Below are 20,432 nucleotides of genomic sequence, written 5' to 3' on the forward strand. Positions count from 1 at the left end.
GCCTCTGGGGTAACGTGTTCAACATGAGCGAACAAAGAGAACCCTCTGCCCCAGAAGCTTCTAGAACACTGGTTCTCACACGTGGCTGTGCATTAGGATCACCTGGGGGGCGGGGACAGGGGTGGGGGTGGGGGGGGGTTAACAATCACGGCACTGGTGCTTCACCCTTAACCCAGACCGATTAAATCAGAATCTCTCAGGGTGGGGAGCCGGCGTCTTTGTTTTTAAAGCTCCCCAGGCGATTCTAACACACACCTAAGTGTGCGAGCCACGGCTGCAGAGCACTGCTCCTCACACGTCACCGGGCACTCGAATCGCCGGAGGACCTGGTGAACACACCCTCTGGTTCAGTGGGTGTGGGGTGGGCTCTGAGGGCCCGCAGGTCTGCCCGGCTCCCAGGTGGACCCCACGCTGCCGGCCCCGCGAGGGCTGCTCTGCATCAGGCTCTAGGAGACACAGGTGCGCGCGCACACCTCCGCGCAAGGGGCAGGGCCTGCCGCCGGCAACTACTGTGACGTAACGGATGTAACGCTGCCTCCACTTCCACACACAGAAGGAAAAATAATTTTCAAAAGTGGTTTTCCTTACTCTTTTCCAGTTTTTAATCACTTTCAGGAATGAAAAAGAAATCCCACAGGCTGTCTTGCTAGCACTATGGCTTAGTTTAAGGCGGGGGAAGAAGGGCTCATTTACATAAAGGGTTAGCAGCGCTTTAGAAAGAATGTCATAAGGCATAAAAAAGTTGGGAAGAGAAACAAGGGCCCTGTGAGACACAGGTTAACTTCCGAGCGGCCAGCCCACCGGCCACAGAGCAGCTCCTAGAACACCTCGGTTTGAGAACCGCCTTCTAGAGCTCCAGGAAGCTGCAGGCTTGCTGAGCAGGAGGCTGAAACGTGTCATCCTAATTTAGGGTTGAGCCTGAGGGCTGAGAAGTCTGAGCAGAAGGACCCACGGAGCCAGAGGAAGAGAGAAGGTGACACTGGACGCCTACAGAGTCACGGTTAAGATAATTTCCAAACAAAAAATTGGGACAGGATTTTTGCTGCTCTTTCAGGTGTAAGAAACCAGACCGGCAATGTCGCTCAGAGGACAAAACTTTGGCACTTGTACAACACTCTATGATTTACAGTGACAACAGGACCGAATGCAGGCTATTTATGTATTTGACAGCAAGAGGCTCTGGAAGGGAAAACCACAGGCTACTACCAGGATGAGCTAGCCGGGGAGGCCACCCATGACTGTACCTTGACCCTTAAACTGGATTCCCCATGGCCAACTTACGCAGTGATCCGTTTTATCTCAAACTGAATACTTCTTAAAGAGCAGAATGCCAATTGCCCCAGAACATCAGACAAACACCTATCCTATCAGACAGTGAAAGTGCCACCCAGATGATCACGGCTCCTGACAAAACACAGTCAGTGGAGATGCCCAAGGGCGTGCACACCTCCCCGGTGTGCCGACCGTGGCGCCCGCCAGTCTACACACTACCGTCTACGGCAGCATCCCCAGCTCAGTGCAGTGGAGACCTCTTACCGGCTTCTTTCTGCAGGTTCCTCTCTATGTTGGACACACAGGACGCGCAGGTCATGCCTGTGACCTGCAGAAAGCACTTCTGCGGGGCCACGGTTGTGGAGGAGGCCGGCGGGGACTTGGATGTGCGGCCGGGGTTGTGGTTTGTAGGGAGCCACCCAGGCTGGGGAGCCACGTCCTGCATGGACACAGGTGCGCCAGCCACCGCGTGCCCCGTGGTGTTCCCAGCACGGTGGTTCCCAATGTGACTGCTGGAACAGTTTTCTAGGGTAGAATGTCAGAAATCACTCAAATTAGAAGAATGGATAATTTTTTTCCGAACAGGAGGGTCAAGCCAGTCAATGTTCAGATGAAAGTTCCTGGAGAAGATATGGGGAGGCTGGTGTTTCCCTCCCCACAATGAGACAGAGGCACACGATTCCAGACATAGGAAAACACGCCAATACTGCACGGATGGAATGTTCTGGGTAGATGCACAATGACGACAAGAGCAGTGGTAACTCATCAGGCACCCTGCTAAGCACATGTATGGCCTGCTTTAACTGTTAAGGTAGCCCTGTGGCAAATACCACCACCATCCCCATTTTACATCACGTCCTTGGGAGCCTCACAACCAGGTGTTAAGATTCTCTTCTTACCGTCTGAATCCCAAGAGCATCTGACCTACACCTTCCTTGTCACAACATTTATTCCAGCCTGCCTTGGATGATATGAGGGGTCTCTGTGATCCACTTCCCTGTGAGAGTGAGAACCTCTGTGGGCGGGTGCTGGAGTGCCTCTGAGCACCTCACAGCAGCCGGCACAGGGCCTGGGCCCCAGGAGAGCCCCAGCACATGCAGAGATAAGAGAACCGTGCCCTGAAAGTGACATTACTCATTCATGAGGGTGAGAGGAACATGCTACACATGACAGGTGACTTTGCCTCACTTTATATTCATATATCCCTCCCATCCATCCATCCATCCATCCATCCATCCAAAAACTACTTACCATGCAAACAAGTGGACTAACACAGAGCTGCCTTCTAAAACCAGGTCTAAATGTATTTTAGCTGTAAGTAAGTGACTGGAATTCAATGCCTGTCCCTTGCGCGTGTGCTCTCAGACCCTTTCCCTCTGTCCCCCTGCTCCACCACTCTCCCCAGGTTCCCTTGTCCACTGGTTTCTGAGTAGACTTGGCACATGGCGGTAACAAGCAGGAAACAACAGGACAGAAAGGAGAAGGACCCAGTGTTTGCCATCTCTCCACCGGGGCCCCGGCGCCTGCCGTAGCCTTGCCCTTGGCCAGTCCCCACCAGGCAAACTCAGGCCCTGGGCTCCTGCAAACACCTGCTTCCCTCGGACGCTCCCTGCCTGTGGGTGGTGGCTGTTTTCCTGTTTTTAATTTCCTGTTTTCCTTCCCAGTTCCTGTTTGGGTTTTCAGCTCTGTAACCGCTATAAAGAATTCCCTCCATCAGGCTAAGCTGACACCTGCTCATCACAGCCCATTATTTCCTTTCTCTTTCGTTTCCTTCACAAATGCCTACTGTGTGCTGGGTGCTGCAGCGTCAAAGGAGTAACAAATCACATGGTTTGAAGACTGTCCTCAAAGAGCCCCTGGTCAATCCAGGCTGGCCGACCAAATACAAATAATGCCTTTTTAGCATTTAAGTGGCTATAAAAGACAGTCACCAGCACACTTACGGTTTACCCTAAATTAAGACTGTCAGGTAAAATACAGGATGTCCAGGTAAAATTGAGTTTCAGATAAACAACAATTTTTTAGTATGTCTCAAATACTGCACAGGACATACTAACATTAAAACGTTGTTCACTGTTCACCTGAAATTCAAACTTAGCTAGGTGTCCTGTATTTTTATGTGCTAAATCTGGTACCCTAAATACCTCTTGGGCTAAACGTAATTCTCAAATTCTGGCCAATAAAAATCTCTGTTTCCTTTCCAAGTTTACTTCGTCAAGTTCAATTACTCTAGATTATGTAGTTCAATGCAAATTTCTTTTTACTGCTAATAACTTGATTCCACTGTTGAGAGACTTTAAACCTCACACAAATCTAGCAGATGGCGACTACATCCTATCTGTCTTATCTTCTGAGGACAGGATTTACTGTTCCTGTTTTCCTTATTGATTTTTGTTTAAAAAACAAAACAGAACAAATCTCCTTCCTGAAACGTGGTACGAAGACAAAGCTCAGAATGGGGCCCAGTCACTCCACATGACTCACCGGTTCCCCTTCAGTGGGGGGGGGGGGGGGGGTGTGTGTGTGTGTGTGTGTGTGTGTGTGTGTGTGTGTGTGTGTGTGTGTGTGTGTGTGTGTGTGTGTGTGTGTGTGTGTGTGTGTGTGTGTGTGTAGGCATCTGAGCCCCCCCCAGGGGCCTAGGAGGGCTCTTCTGCGGGGGGAGGTGAGTGGGAGTCAGCCATGAGGGGCAGGGCAGGGGGCCCAGCTTGCTGCCATCTCCCATGGCTCACTCCCAACCCCCCCCCCCAAGAGGAGCCCTTCCCAGGTGGCCCCCCATCCCCAGGCTCACACCTGCTGCTCCGCATGGCTTCCCCTTTCTCGTCACCACAGAAGCTCTCAGGAGGGCCCGGGCCTCATGGCTCAGCAGCCTGCAGCTCACACAGGCCTGGTGAGGGGCAGGGACACAACAGGAGCTCAGATAACTTGCAGGGCTCGCGAGTGAAGGAAACAGAAGGAAAAACGGGCGAGTGAGTGGCTGCAGGGTCAATGGAGGGGCGTGGGGACAGCCACACCCTGAGAACCGCCTGGGGACGTCGTGTCTAGGCGTGTGGGCACCGCACGCTGAAGCCTATCACCCCCAACGCACACAGCCATGGGAGGCGGGAGGGAAACCACCAGCACCTTTCCTTTCTTCCCACTTTCAACAGAATGGGATCCAGGTGGGGAGACACGGGTCCTGCTACCTTTATTATTCTGTTTTGTTTAGCAGAGAAATCTCAGAGCAAATGATGACGGTTCCTTTGGAGAGAGAAGGGCCAGGTGTCCCCACAATACTCTTTTTAAAAAGAACACACAATCAGTGTTTTCTTCAGAAAAGAAGTCCCAAACCCAGGGAACTTAGCATTTCGTCCCAGCTACACGAGAGGCAAAATCGAAACATCTGGAAATTCCAGCTCCCTGATCCTGACAAGTAGCCTAGGAGGGTCAGTTGCAGAATTCTGTCACCTTGGTCCATGTGGGAGGCAGGCAGTGCGGCTCACCTATCCAACCGTGCAGGGACCACATCGTAAGACAAGAGAGAAAGGGACGCCCCCAGGATGCCCTCACACGCACACGCATCAACCACGTACCAGCCAGGACGGAGGCCTCGAATCCCATGTCCTCCACTGCCGCTCGGAGTTCTTCTGGGTGAGTTAGAGATGGATCATAGAGAACTGTCCCAGTCCCTTCGGCCAAAGAGACCGAGATCCGATGCACCCCCTCCCTCTGGGAGACCAGGCCCTCGATGGACTGGGTGCAGGATGTGCAGGTCATGCCGGTGATGGCCAGCACCATGGTACAGAGCGCGCCGGGCGCCGGGGGGCTCCTGCTGTCTGTCCCACTCCCTTCTGCTCGATCCGGAAGAGAGACTTTAAAGTTCCCGGGCGGCAGAGCCTCGATGGCCCTCTGCAGGGCCCCTGGGGAGATGCGAGAAGGGTCGTAGTGGACTTGGGCAGTCCTGTTCTCCAGGGACACTTGAATACTCTGAACCCCTGGGAGCTGGCCAATATTTTCTTCGATGTTTAGGACACAAGACTTACAGTGCATTCCCTCCACTCTCAGGTGCAGGGGGAGCCCCTGGCCCCCCGAGGTCTCCGAGTTATTGCCATTCTGGTTCATGGAAGCTGGCGGGACCTTTGGGTGGATGCTTTGGAGCCGCCGGATGTCAATAGGCCCCAGGCTCACGGGGGCCACCTTGTTCTTGATGATGGCTTCAAACCCCATGTCGTTTACGTGGTCCTTGAGGTCTTGGGGTTGGATAAGGTACGGCTGGTAAGTGATGACCGCCTCCTGGTTGCTGAGTGAGACGCGGACCCTCACGACGCCCTGCAGCTTCCCGATCTCGCCTTCGATGGAGCTGACACACGACTGGCAGGTCATGCCCTCCACCCGAAGCTTGACCACGGCCTCCAGTGGGGGTGAGAACCTGGACGGCCAGGAGGCAGCCTTTCCCTCCGCCACGCTGGCCTGGAAGCCCATGTCCTCAACCTGACGGCAAACCTGAGGCAGGCTCAGGACCGACGGCACGTACCTCACAGTGGCGCTGCCCTGCTCCAGGGAAACCTTAACGCTCACGACGCCTTTCAGACTGGAGACCCTGCCCTCGATGGACTTCACACACGACTGGCAGGTCATGCCCACGATGCTGATGGTGCCAGTGGCCGTGGGAGAGGGGCGCACGCCGTCCAGGCCGTCCTCGTAGCCATTGTTGTCAAAGGCAAATCTCTGCTTCATGGCTGGCTCCCAGGCTGGGGCAGGCCAGGAAAGCTTAGACAGGGTCTAAAAGGAAGAGAGAGAAGAGTTTTTATCCTTAAATCTAAACACTTTCTAAAATCTCCCAGCTTGTCTGGCACTGAGGAAATGGAAAACGATACCACGGGTGTCCAAACATCCTAAGAGTACGAGAACATCAAAGGAGGGGAAGAAAGCTACAAAGACATCACTTATCATAGGAAAGGCAACAGAAGGGCACGGGTCCCGGGAGCCCTCCCCGACTCCAGCTGACACCTGAAATCTCCCCGCTGGACTTGGTCCTTTCAGCTCAAACTTTGGAGGTCCTGCTGGCATGCAAATACACAGAATAGGCCACACCCCAATTCTGCCTCTCTTTCTAGGGGTGTCCGTCTCATTCTCTCAGCAGGGATTAGATTTAACAACCGTAGGGCACATGTTCCAAATGCAGACCTGCCAGCCCATGGGGCCAGACCACAGTGCCTGTGGAAGAGGGTCTGGAAGGACACTCCTTGAGCCCCAGAAGAGGAGCACAGTGGTGCCAGGGGACCAAGGGGGGCGGGAGGGGGAAAGCTGGAAGCACAGGACGTTGGGCTGAACGAGGCACTGCTAGTGCTGCTTCCCCTGAGTCTCTGGCAAAAATGTTACACGTGCCTACAACTTTTCCAGTATGTAACCTCCACCCCATATAACCCTATGCACCTGAACTTTCATGAAATTCAAAACACAGAAAGGTCCTGAGTTTTTCTCATGTACACAGACCCAATAGTAGCAAACAGTTAATGATTCTCAGTGCTACTTTATGAGGATGGCATTTTATATCCCTAATACTCAAGATAATTCTGTAAGTAGATATTCTTACCACCATTTTACTGCTGAAACAGACTTAGAAGTTTATCCAAGGTCATTTAAACAACAGAGCTGGGATTTAAATCCAGCTCAAAGTCCAGCAGGCTTTCTACTTTTTTAAAAGAAATTTTGAAGTTACTTTTTTTTTAGCCATGTTAACTACAGGAAGAGACTACAATGCTGAAAAGCAAAACAGAAAAAACAGAAAAATAGCCACATCCAACTGTAGGGAAGCAGCATTTGCTGCCCTAAAATATATCTCTTTGCCGTATTGTTTTAAGCTCGTTATTTTCTGGTAAACAGCAGACACTGCAAGGGCTCTGAAAACCAAGTAGGAGCCATCTTTTTGTAGGAAACACTTATATTTGTAAGGGCATCTCCCTCTCTGTCCCTGGAAGAGGAGGCTGACCAAATCTCTAGAAACGCGATGTATCCATGGAGAAGGAAATGACTTAAATGTGTACCACGATCACCCTTGTTTACTGTGCTTTTCTTGGTAACTTCCCCTAACTGACTCTCCCCACCCTCAACATCCTCTTCTGTCTTTGGTTGAGGATGGCATTTAAGGTGAGGGCTTTGGCCATTTTGGTGAGTTACTTTTCCTTGGTCTCTCCCACGTGTTCATGTTATTAAACTTTTGTTTGACTTTCTCCTGTTAATCGATCTCCTGTCAATTTCATTCTTAGACCAGCCAGAAGAACCTAGAAGGGCAGATGAAAATGTCTTCCTCCCCACCATCTGTCAGGTAACAACAGGCTATATCCAGGTGAGTGAGCATAGTATGGAGGTGAGGGTGTGGCTGAGATCACTGGGCAGCCTGGGTCTGAGCCCAGCCTGCCGCCCTTAGTATCTGCTCTGTTCTTATCTGAGAATTCTCTGGGCATCAGAGATTCACAGGGGAAGGAGGGTCAGAAGAGACTGGCACAAGAAAAGATCCCACCCAAACCACCCCAGGCAAATGAGTGTCAGTATCTAAAAATCCCCACACAGGAAGAATCAATGTCCCCATGTTAAACCTGTATGTACACAGATTTAGACAGGTACATACTTAGCTATTAATACATAAAATTGAGGTTATCTACGGCTGAGTTATGACATTCTGATTTTTCACTATCTGTATATATTTTCCAATTTTTAAAATTTGAATGAGAAAAATAAACAAGTACTACTCTTATATCAGAAAACAAATGTGGTTTTCAGTTTCTCTAAGGCAAGGAAGAAAATGTTTTGTTAAACCACTCTAACATAAGCAATGATAGTATTATCATTGTGATAAAGGTGACAGCAGTGATGAACAGATCACCTATTTCTACATGGCTTTATCTTCTAAGGAACATTTTCACATCTATGTGTTTAAATATCTGCCCTTCCTATTTACTGTGAACGTCTTGAAGGGATGTCTGACAGTCTTAGGTAGGAGTTTCAGCCTTGTCTGAGCAAATCCAAGCCTCAGTTTTCTTAGGTGTAAAGGAGGTAACAATAACACCCATTCCAATTCTGCAGGGAGACCTGAAAGCTAAGAGGACTTAAAAGGCTAACGTCATAAATGTTTGAAAATGAATGACTATGAAGACAAACATGGCCTCATTTGATCTTCAACAGCGGTCCAGGGAAGTAGGCAAGGAATTTATTTTCCACCATCTTACTGATAAGAACTAATCATTAAAAGTCATGTACATATTCTCCCACCCTCACCTCAACCCCTTCAAACTGTTCTTTAACACTGTTTCACAAAGGTCCAGAAAGAACTTCCAATGAGAATTATTTACATTTTATCTACTGACAAAAACAAACCAAAACTCAGGCACTAGTTCAAACACTGAAGAGGACGGACCGGGTGCCTGGGCTATGTGGGCTCCAACCTGACCTCTGGCCTCAGGGCCACCCCCAGCCCTGGTGTTGACTGTGCACTTTCTGGGAAATTCCACACAAATGACCATTTACTGCCTTTTTCTTTCTCTTGATCACAATGGGGAAAAATACTAAGCCTTGCTGAGAAACTGAATGCACTATATCCATTATTTGCCACGGAGAAAAAAAGAGAATATTAACAACAGAGAAAATTAACAACAAATAAAATTAACAAACTTCGATATATACAGACAACATGTACAATAAGGTAAAATTCAGAAATTCACAAACTCTAAGACCTCTCCAAGAAGCACTTTCCAATAGTACCTCGGAAACCCCATTTGGATCTCACCCTACACAACTTCACTATCAAGTGTTCCAGAGAATTCCATTGCTTTTAACTTACATCTACTGTAACAATTATCCCATCAGATGTTTATCAATCAGCGGCATTTTTTTTAGCTTCAGAATCTTCTCTGATAAACTCTGTATTTCAAGCCTCTCCCAAACAAAGAAATTTTAAATAGCAGGCCCATCATATCAAGCAACTGTCATTATCTGGGAATATTTTTTTACATTTGAATGGAATAGTCTGAGTGAGAACCATAAGGTCCTAATTCCCTAGTCACTTCCCAGAATGATACAGAAGACCTGCATTAGACGTATGCAATATTATGACTGGTTAGAAAAAAAGGTCACAATGTTAATTCAGATATTTATATTATGTGACCGAAGTCAATGAAATTGGGATTATTCTTGTTGGTTATTATTATTTTTGATAAACTGCATACAGTATCATCAGATTTGATGAAATAAGGCTATTAGTATTTTATCACACAAAAATGTATACTATAATGGCTAATGAACACAGTGGTTTCTACCTAGAATTATAGGTATGACCAGCTGTAAGGAAACAAATATTCCTTTGAAAGACTTGGGTATAAACTTAGTGTTTATAATTTATGCTAATCTACAAATGCAAGATAGGAACTTGCTACTTAAAATAATCCTCAGAAAAAGAAATGTAAGTGGTTGCTAAACATTTTCAAAAAAAATAAGAATATATGGTCAACTAATATTTGATAAGGGAGCTAAGAATACTTAACAGAGAAAAGGCAGTCTCTTCAATAAATGGTGCTGGAAAACTGGGTATTCACATCTAGAATGAAAGAATGAAATTAGGACCCTATCTTACACCACTCACAGAAATTAACACCAATGGATTGAAGACTTAAGTGTAATACCAGAAACCATAAAACTCCTAGAAGAAAATATACGGAAAAACGCTCCTTGACATGGGTCTTAGCAATGATTTTTTGGATATGATATGGAAAGCACAAGCAACAAAATAAAAAATAAACAAGTGGAACTACGTCAAACTAAAAAAGCTTCTGCACAGCAAAAGAAACAATTCACAAAATTAAAAGACAACTTACAGAATGGAAGAAAATATTTGCAAACCGCATCCCTGATAAGGGGTTAAAATACCCAATGAATACTCAGTTTCCCAGCACCATTCAAAATACATAAAGAATTCATACAACTCAGTAGCAAGCAAAATTAACCCAATTAAAAATAGTAAGAGGAACTGAACAGATTTTTCCAAAGACATACAAATAGCCAACAGATGCACGTGAAGGTGATAAACATCACCAATCATTAGAGAAACACAAATCAAAACCACAATGAGATATGACTTCATACCTGTTAGAATGGGCATCATCAAAAAGGCAAGAGATAACAAATGCTAGTGAGGATGTAGAGAAAAGGGAACCCTTGTACACTGTTGGTGGGAATGTAAATTGTTACAGCTACAATGGAAAACAGTATGGAGGTTCCTCAAAAAACTGGAAATAGAACTACCATACAGTCCAGCAATTCCACTCCTGGGTATTTATTTAAAGGAAATGAAAACACTATGTTGATGAGATATATGCACCCCCATGTTCACAGCAGCAATATTTACGATAGCAAAGACGTAGAAACAACCTAGATATCCATCAATAGATGAATGGATATAGAAAATGTGGTATATATATGCCGGGGTCCAGCCCAGGCAGGATCCAGGGAGTCCCTTGGGAGGGGTAGAGTCGGCGAGAAAAAAAAGAGACAGGAGGCAGTGAAGTTGCAGAGAAGTGGAGAGAGAGAGTGAGAGAGAGAGTAACTTTAATTTTTGCTCCGGTCTTATATATCTTACATCTTGTTATGTGGATTTTTCCATTAGGGGCCCCATATCCCTCCCCCAAATGTCCCAATGACTCCGCCGGGGGCCTGTCCTTAGTCAGGTGACGAGTCTTCTATGTAATCATCAGTTCTCATCAGTTCGTCACGTTCTTGTCCATAAACAATCGAACAATTTTTTTTTTCCATGCTTAACATTACCATTCTTGTTTTAACCCTCCAGTGGTTACAAGGGGGAGGAGAACACAGGATAACAATCTGTAAGGGCAGGCCTCTCAGGCGCCACAGGCTTGAAGTGACAGACACATTGTTAGCAGGTTAAGCTTAATTAGTGAGCTATTCCGTTCTTATAAGGAAAGGGTGTATGGGACATTTTATATGCAGTTTTGGTTTGACTGACCCTCACTTCACCGGAGTCCCTAAGTTCCTATTCTTTTATCCTATACTAAAAACTATGGTGTTTAGAATGTGCATCCTGCCAGCTCTTGTGAGGCCGAGGGGGCAGAGGTTTGGGATCATTGGATTGGGTGAGGCAGCATTCCTGATCACAATGCATGGCCCATTACGGCCGAATTGCCAGCATGGCCCAAGGGTGGGGATAATAAGTTTAAACATTCCTCCATTACCCGGGCCCCCTAAGGGTCTACATGTGATTTGTTTGCGGCCCATAGAATTTCCACAACACCAAGAAAGCGGGGGGTAGCCACCATTCTTGAAGGCGGCGTAGGCGCCCCTTCACCCAGAGAGCTCATCATTCCTAGAAAGAGAAGTAAACAGAGGAAACTCATAGTGAAACTAAATCTCGGAGAACTCCGGTACTTCCAGGATGCCTGCTTTGCAGCTCTCCCGAACCGAAGATGCCTTCATCGGAATTCCTGCCTTGCAGGCCATTCCCAGAGTGCTCGGCCTTGCCTGAGCCTTTAGGCAATCCCCGAACGGCTCCCGGCATATATACATAATGGAATATTATTTAGCCATAAAAAAAGGAGACACCCCTCCCACCATTTGTGACAACATGGATGGACCTTGAGGGCATTATGCTAAATCAGACAGAGAAAGACAAATACTGTATGACCTCACTTATATGTGGAAATTAAAACAACAACAAAAATTCAGAAAAAGAGATCAGATTTGGTTACCAGAGGCAGGGGGTGGGGGAGGGGTAATTGGATGAAAGCGATCAAAAGGTACAAACTTCCAGTTATAAGATAAATAAACACTAGGGATGTAATGCACAACATGATGGCTATAGTTAACACTGCTGTATGGTATATACGAAAGTTGTGGGACCTCCCTGGTGGCACAGTAGTTAAGAATCCGCCAGCCAATGCAGGGGACACAGGTTCGATCTCTGGTCTGGGAAGATCCCACATGCCTTGGCGCAACTAAGCCCATGTGCCACAACTACTGAGCCTGAGCTCTAGAGCCTGTGAGCCACAACTACTGTGCCCGTGTGCCACAACTACTGAAGCCTGCCCGCGCTCAGCAACAAAAGAAGCCACCGTAATGAGAACCCCGCATACTGCAACTGGAGAAAGCCCGCGCACAGCAACAAAGACCCAACACAGCCAAAATAATCAATAAATAAATAAATAAAATTAACTTTTAAAAAGAAAGTTGTTAGGGTAAATCCTAAGTTCTCATCACAAAAAAAAAACAAAACATATTTTTCCCTTTTAAAAAAAAATTTATATGAGATTACGGATGTCACTAAATTTACTGTGGTGATCACTTCACAATATATGTAGGTCAAGTCATTATACTGTATACCTTAAACTTATACACAGTGGCATACATCAATTATGTCTTAATAAAACTGGGGAAAAGAGAATGAGAAAGGAAAATAATAATAGCAAAATACAAATGTAAATAAGCTGTCACTTTTCACCCAACAAGCTGGCAAAAATTTTAAAGTTTAATGATACAGAAAGAAAGAGTGTAGGGAAGAATAATTCTCAACCATTGTTGGTAGAAAAATAAATTTACACAACCTTTTTGAGAGCAATGAAGTAATATCTGTCAAAATATTAAATACCCACTGCCTCTGTCGCAGTAATTCCACTTCTGGGTATTCCATCATATAGATATACGGTGACATGAGGAAGTCCATTGATACACGCAGTAGTGGAAAGGTGGAAACCATCTAAATATTCTTCTATAAAGAACAGCTTACGTAAAGTATCCATCCAATAGAATTTTATGTAGTGGTTTTTTAAAAAAGATGAATTTACATGTAATGACATGGAAAGACATCCTTGAGAGATTAAAGGGGGAAAAGTTGCAGAACTGTGTAAGAATACACACTATATCCTATTTTTCTAAAGAGGAAGAAATCCACACTTCTATACTTTGTTACTGATATTTATATCCAGCAGATACTAATTTTAGAGGAAAATAAAGAAATACAAGTTCTCTAGAAAAGTGAATAATACTGTAGTACTGCTGATGATGATTCCATGACAATTTGCTAGTGACATCTTTAAGTGACTAGATCACCCACTTCATCTATGTTTTCTCTTTATTTAGCAGGGGTATGCGTGTGCCAGCTGGGTCGTCTTGGTTTCATCTAGGCAAAAATAAAACGCAGCCTGACCACCCCTCGCCTGGCACAGAATCCTGTACGTTGCTTTCTAAAATAGTGAAGCCCACAACCCAACACTCTCATCACAGTCGTCAATCAGTTCAGTGTTTCCAGCATCCGTCCTCCCTCCTGCCACAGAAATCCACTTCCGGTTCATGTATTCCTTCACTCACTCAACAGCTTACTTAGCGCAGACTGATACACTGCTCGATATGGAAGAGAAAGACAAGTAACACAGCGGCCAAGCTTGGCGACGGCCATCAGGAAGGCCGTGGATAAGGAGGCCTGGGCTGGCAGCTCTGAGTGGAGAGCGGAGTTCCCTACACCCTCCAACTGGAACGAGAGCCAGAACGTCTACTTCCCGCAACTCCCCAAAGCGGTTCTGAGAAGCAGGAGCCTGTTTCCTTCCAGGCCACTGTCCTGGGCCTGAGGGGAAACAAGACCCCTGGGGAGGCCTGTGGACGCAGGGCCAGAGCAGCCAGGCCAGGGCGCTGAGGCCCCCGCCTTCTCCTCTTTGGTGAGCGCGCTCCTGGCGGGGTGGGGGTGGGGGAACTGTCTGGGAACCTCACCAGGCTTGGCCCGACCCACAGAACCTGCTCACACCAGCGAACGGGAGACTCTAACATATGGGGGAGGGAGGCATGGCCTCTCCAGACTGTGTTTTGACCCGTTATGCCTTTAAAAAAGACATTTCCCCCCTTGGTCCGACACACAGAAGAAAGTGACAGCTTGCTCAACATCGTGTTTTCATTCTAAATTGTACAGAATGTACTCTACATTTTACAAGAAATGCAAAAAGTACACAGATCCACTAACCACAAACACAATTTTGAAATGTTTTCTTCAGGGCAGCTTCCTGCATCTTTTGTGTACCATGCACCACCCAAACACTTTTTGTTCACTATATGTTAGCGCTCTCCAATACTCAGCTATTTTCAAACCCTGTCTCACCCGGGATGTTAAGGACTTCCCTGTCCCAGCGGGAAAGCCAGGGGCCTGTCCTCAGACAGACCTGGGATTAAATCCTTCAGGCAGATTACCTAACCTCTTGATGTCAGCTCTCTGTCTGTTAAAGGAGGAGGATGATTAAATGAGGTGACACGTCCCTTTCAGGTACCAAGTGCTAAATAAGTTAGCTCTCAAGTAGATCCAGAGTTTGATTTACAACAAACTTTGAGTCAATACACTGTTATCAGTGAACAAATACTCAATTGTACCTGACATTTAGTTTGGTTTTTATCATAAACCAGCTACTATGAATTTCCCCCATTTGGGGATCATTCATTTAAATTATATAATGTATACATACGTGTGTGTGTGTGTTATATCCACAAATTATTAAGTAAAAAATACATTATATACTATGCACACATACACAAACACACGTAAACATATTCACATGCGTAGTGGCAAAATGGCAAAAAAGCATGTGGCTGTTTTCATTTTCTTTATATTTTTCTGTATTTCCCTTGCCTCGTTAAATTTGTTTTGTATAATAAGTGGGTGTTACTTTTATAATCAGAGCTTCAGGAAAAAAAAGTTGCAACTGTGCTCAGACAGATTAACCGGCTGACATAGTTGTACCAGAGGTTCGGAGAGCACCAAACACATCTCCCAGCTGGGAGTCCCACTGAAGGTCATTTTGGCAGAGACGATACCACTGTGCGTTTATATAGTACTTGACGAGGTGCTTTCACAACCAGGAGAGAAAGGACTTCTGATTCCAGGAATCTGGAGCTGGAAGAGTCCAAGGCTCACCTGCCAGGACCCACAGCCTGGCAAGGGCAGGGCGCAGATCTGCACCTGACTCTGGAGGCTGCAGCCCCTACCCTGGCCACCAGCCCGGCCTCTACCCTGGCCTCCTGCCTGGCCCTCCTTTCTGAAAGGCTCCCCAGTCAGGTTCAGGTTGCTTTCCTAGTCACACGAGGTTGGAAGTGGCCACTAAAAACCATTAAAATGTTTCACACTCAAATACCTCAGACCTAGGCTGAATTTTGTCCAGTAGTAGTTTGAACACTTTAAAGAAATGCTCTTAAGCACTTTACAAAAAAAAAAATTAATATTTTGTTCTCTTAAAAAGTTGACTGTGTGCTGCATAAATGGACGTTCCTAAATCTCCCTCAGCGTACACACCTCTTGCATAGTACATTTCAAATATTTCTACTCACAAAATTTCCTTTAAAGACTTTTTAAACAACACCAGAAGAAACAAAAATAACTCTTAAAGGAGCAAAGGACTTATGAAAACTTCCCTTTATATCTAAGTAGTATTTTTTTTCCCACCTACTCGTGTCAATGAAAAGGACCCCACAGAGACCACCAGTCCTGCCCGGAAATGCTACTAAAGCGCCATCTTTACAAAGTGTTCATTACACGGTCCTGCTTTTGAACACGACCTGACGTTTGCGTTCACAAACCTTTTGTTTGCTTAAGAAGAGCAGGTTCATTTGGCAGCAATATTTTAAAAATGTATATTCAGCTGAAATGTGAAGATTAACAAAATAAGGTACACAGGTTAAAAAGTAAAAAGAAGGAAGAGATCCATTTTTGTCTGATTTGCGTTTTGGGAAACTTGTGAACCACAGAAGCTTACAAAATATCCTGAAAATAAGAAGCAACAAAACCCAAGATTTATCCATCGTGGACTTAATCTCACTCCCTAGCCCAGAGCTGCTCCCCGGGCCCCTCTGACATGAGACCCTCAGGAAACCTCCATCTATAACCTGGAGCTTTTATAAACAGCCCCTCCTGGCTTTTCAGCCCTTCTGCCTTGGCACTCACCTGCTTGGAACTGATCTCCTGTGTTCCATTCAAAACCTTCTGCGAAAATTCTCCCTTCCCTGACGGAGGAGAGCATTCCTCCTCCGAAATCACTGGCCTGGGGGAGCCCCTGGCCCTAGGGCTCCTCCTGAAGGACCGCCGCTTGCGGTAAGACAGCAGGGTCACCTGTGGGTCATCTGGAGTCGCCAGGGAGGACAGCTCAGTCTGGCCCCCAGCTCTCTCCATAACAGCGTCCACAGTCACACCTTCACCTCACGCAACAGCAGTTCAGCTTCGCCGGGCTATCTGGTTATTTCTGGATGCTCGCAAAGCTTCCTCCTAACTGGCAGAGGGGAGGCACCTGCTGTTCCGAGTTGGGCAGGTTCCCCTCTGCCCCAAAGCCAGTCAAGGAGAGGCTGCCAAGCAAGCCTCCAGGAACTCGGGGAGGCTGCACACCGCTGTATATATATTTGCTCTTGTTTATCTACTCCTAATAAACCAATTGGCATCCTCTCACTCATCACATTGCCATCTCCGGCACTGGGGATCTTTGCACACGGCCCCACGCACGCCCAGCGCTGCTAGGACACCCAGCCAGTGTGTACAGGAGCCCAGCACAGAATCATCTCCCCACGCTGAGCAGTTTCCTTTTGGCCCTGTGCACTTCCAGGAGCCCAGCCTGGAGGCAGAGGGGAAATGGCATTTCCTTTTATTACCAAACTTCGTGCGCTTTCTTGGAATAACTTCAGTGGCCTCTTCCATAGCTCCAGCGCTGGTGGGGTACAGATCGCTAGGGAAGAAAAGTATTTCCCAGGCAACATGACTTGCATTTTCAAGAAGGTGTAAGAGAGTTCCATGTCTCCTGCAGCTTTGTTCTCCCTTGGACCAAAGGCTTGACTTCAGTAGGAGCTGACTACAGAAACTCACTGGGTCACAAGGCTCATCTGTATTTTATATGTGGCAGAACAGCTGGGAACTAAGACACAATTCAGGCGTCTCAGGCGACCCACGGTTCCACAGGATTAAGAAGAGAAGGAGACACATGACAGTGGGGTAATCCAGGCAGCCCTGCCTCCCTTCCCACCCCCACCCACCCCCACCCACTCAGAGAAACAGGAAGGAGGCGACCTCAGCCCCCAGGGGAGGAACAGCTCCGCCAGCCACTAATCCTGGCAACACCTTCTGCTGCAAGTACGTGCGGGGTGTCCACACTGAGGACGGAGTTGAGCCGGTTGGTGAAACAGTCACTCCATGCCCTGGCTTATTCCCCCAGCTGAATGTGCCCTTGCGGGGGAAGAGGGGGTCACAGGGGTGTGCACCAGAAGAGGGCATTTAGAAACACATCCCCTTCCGCTCAAGGTCACTGAGGACTCTGCCTCTTTATGGGTTCCTACAATCACCCCCTCCTCCCCCTTTAAAACTGCCATCCCTGCCCCCAAGAACTCCTGACCAAGAGACCTGTTCTCTCTGAGGGAAGGTGAGCTCACCGCAGGTCCATGCCCCACGGGTCAGTCCTTCAAGACTCTTCCTAATTCTTCTCTGCCTCTCATTTAGTCCGTGGAGATTTAACTACTTGTTTGCTTCCACTTCTGAAACACGCTCAGGGCAGCCAGCTCTCGACTGTCTCTGGGTTGGCTTAACGTCCATGTGCTCAAAAAGGAATCCTCCTCCATTTTCAAGAAATGCCATTCAAATCGGTGACCCAAAAAGGAAAGGCGCGTTTGATGGCAAGGATGTCAGGCCCCAAACCTGTGCAGGGGTCGGCGAGGATGAGCCTGGTGTACCTGTGATGGCTCAAATCCTGCTTCCTTCCCTACAGTTTTCATGCTTCCAGACAGGCACTGTCAGAGCTACACGTGCCTGCCAACCACGTCACCGTTCCGTTATTACACATCGTAAGTGGGTTTCCATCTCTTTGAGCACCAGATTTAAAAAAATTTTCTTTTTACCATTTTGGGTGGGAATCCTCCCCAAAGGTCATTTATCGTTCTGTTATCTATTCAAATATGAGTTACTACTCATGGTTCAACTCTTCCTTGGTGATATGGGACGTTATCTGCTTCTGTGCTCTAGCTATGAATAGTTAATAAGGAAACTATGTTGGCCTCATATGTCCCAAGTGCTTTTGAAGAGTCTATCCTGTTAGCACCATAAACTGTGGAAAATTTGAGTACTTTACTGTAAAATAATTTTACTTCTCCTAAATGGTCACTCAGACCCAGGACACAGCCAGGAAAAGGAGGTGGGGCCAGGTTAGGCTGTAAAGGGTAGGAAGGTTAGACTTTATCCTGTGCATCGGGCAGAACCACCGGTTTTGAAGCAGACGACTTACATGATTACATCTGTGATTTAGAAATAGTTTGGGCAGGCATGAGAACTCGGGGGGGGGGGGGGGGGATTATAGAGTTACAGGGGCAGAGAAAATGAATACCTGAGTGGGATTAATAGCAGAGGAGGCCCTCAGGGCTCGGCGATCAAGAGATCACAGCAGGTGACACAAGAGAGGACCTGAGGGTGACCATGCCACTTCCAGTCTGGCTGAGAGGAGGAGAACTGGGTGGGGGGCAATTCTGGGGGACGGAAATGGTGGATTCAGCCTGGTTCCATGGAACCTAAGGGACCTGCGAAACAGCCAGGACGTGAGCCGGGCTCCCAGCCGAGAGAATCAAGTCCAAACTCCTGTCTGGCGCCGTCCCCTTCCCGCACACCTGACCCCTGGGTTCCCGCTCCCTCCCCATCTAATCCTCTTTCAGGCCTGCCTCTCAGGGGAGTCACCTCCCTTATCTGAATTCCAGTATCCCTAAAGCCAACACCACAGACCTGGCAGGTATTACTGGGGAGCCAGTCTTCTCCCTCCGCTGAGGCTGCACTCAGCTAAGTCTGTGCTTGGCAGCACCAGGAAACGTGTAAGCTCATGGAAGACAAGGCCCTTATGCCTTATCTGCCCACAGATGTAATGAGATGATGAACAAATATCAGATATTAAATAAATACTGAGCTGGACTACAGACAGATCAGAACGTGCTCTGTACCTGGAATAACTTGCTGTTTTTTGTCCCCCTCATCACGATGCAAAGGCAAACTTCATCAGTGGCTCGCATACTCCTTCTAGAACTACCAGTCTTCAAGGGTCTCCTTGCACTAAAATATTTTGCCTCCCACTTGTACTAAATTTTTTCAGCACCTTTCCAAAATAAAATGCATCTTGTTTCTCTCCTACCCACCTCCCCAGTCTCTGTGGATCCTTTCTGTATAAAAAGAAAAATCCCTTCGGTGTCCTAAACAATCGTGGCTATAACCCGAGAAGCCTGGGCCCAGAGGCAGATGGGTGGCTCATGTTTCCATGAACCTCTGGGACAAAGAACCCTGCCTGGAGGAGGTGCATCTGACTCAAATACTGCAGTACTCACCAAGATTACCTGCTCCACCCAGGGGGAGGCTTCTCAGAAAGAACCCTGGGCCAGTCCTCCCAAGGCCGGCAGAGGAGCCGGGATCCCGTGACGGGACAGGAGGACAGAACCTGACACTAAGCTGCACGCTGGGAAGCAGTGGTCTGGAAGGTTCCCATACACCCCAGAGGCCAAATGGGAGCACGTGAAGATGAGTCAGTGCCTGAGAGCCAGATATTTAAGTGCCTCGTGCAAAGGAAGACACGGAGACACTTTCTGCCCTCGGGAGTTTATTAGCAAGTTAGGAGAGAAGACCAGTAGTGGACAGTGTTGAAGTAGAAAGAAACCACGCTGACATGAGATGCTGGGGGTAAAGGGGGCCTTGCCAGGGGAAGGACTGGTGGGCTGCGGGGTCTACTCCTTGCACCCCCAGGGACTGGCCATTCTGAGACTGAAACAGCGGGGTGTGACTTTTATGCTAGCTTAGGAGCAGGAGATGAAATAAAAACAACAGAGCACCACCTAGGCAAGCTCACCAGGGGGAGTGCTCTTCAGCAAAACTGCACATGGCTGAACGGCCCGGAGTGAAAACAATCACAGCAGTTCTGCATCATGAAGAGACTGGACGGGGCCAAAAAGAAAAACACTGAGATTTTATCAAAGAGGCAAAGCCAACCTTTCAACTCCACAGTTAATCACGTGTCCCTTCACCTTCCTCGGCTGCCTTGCTTACCTGGGGCCAACACTGTTCACCTCTAAGTTCCCACGTCCTCCAGGTCTGTCTCCTCGGAGCTGAACAAGGATGAGATACAACACGCGCAGGCTGGCTGGCCATGTTC

At 47.4% G+C, this 20,432-nt stretch overlaps 1 protein-coding gene across 1 annotated transcript in view; it reads right to left on the reverse strand.

Moving 5' to 3' along the window:
* Positions 1 to 20,432, reverse strand: part of ATP7B (ATPase copper transporting beta) — a 68,109-nt gene that overhangs the window by 29,619 nt on the left and 18,058 nt on the right. Inside the window, exons 3-4 of the mRNA XM_057707696.1 lie at positions 4,842 to 6,030; positions 1,537 to 1,797 (exon numbers count right to left, since the gene is read on the reverse strand). Coding sequence (XP_057563679.1) covers positions 1,537 to 1,797; positions 4,842 to 6,030 — 1,450 coding nt within the window. The remainder of the gene's footprint in view (positions 1 to 1,536; positions 1,798 to 4,841; positions 6,031 to 20,432) is intronic.

This window comes from Hippopotamus amphibius, chromosome 14, assembly GCF_030028045.1.
Source record: "Hippopotamus amphibius kiboko isolate mHipAmp2 chromosome 14, mHipAmp2.hap2, whole genome shotgun sequence".
NCBI classification, from domain to species: Eukaryota; Metazoa; Chordata; class Mammalia; order Artiodactyla; family Hippopotamidae; genus Hippopotamus; species Hippopotamus amphibius.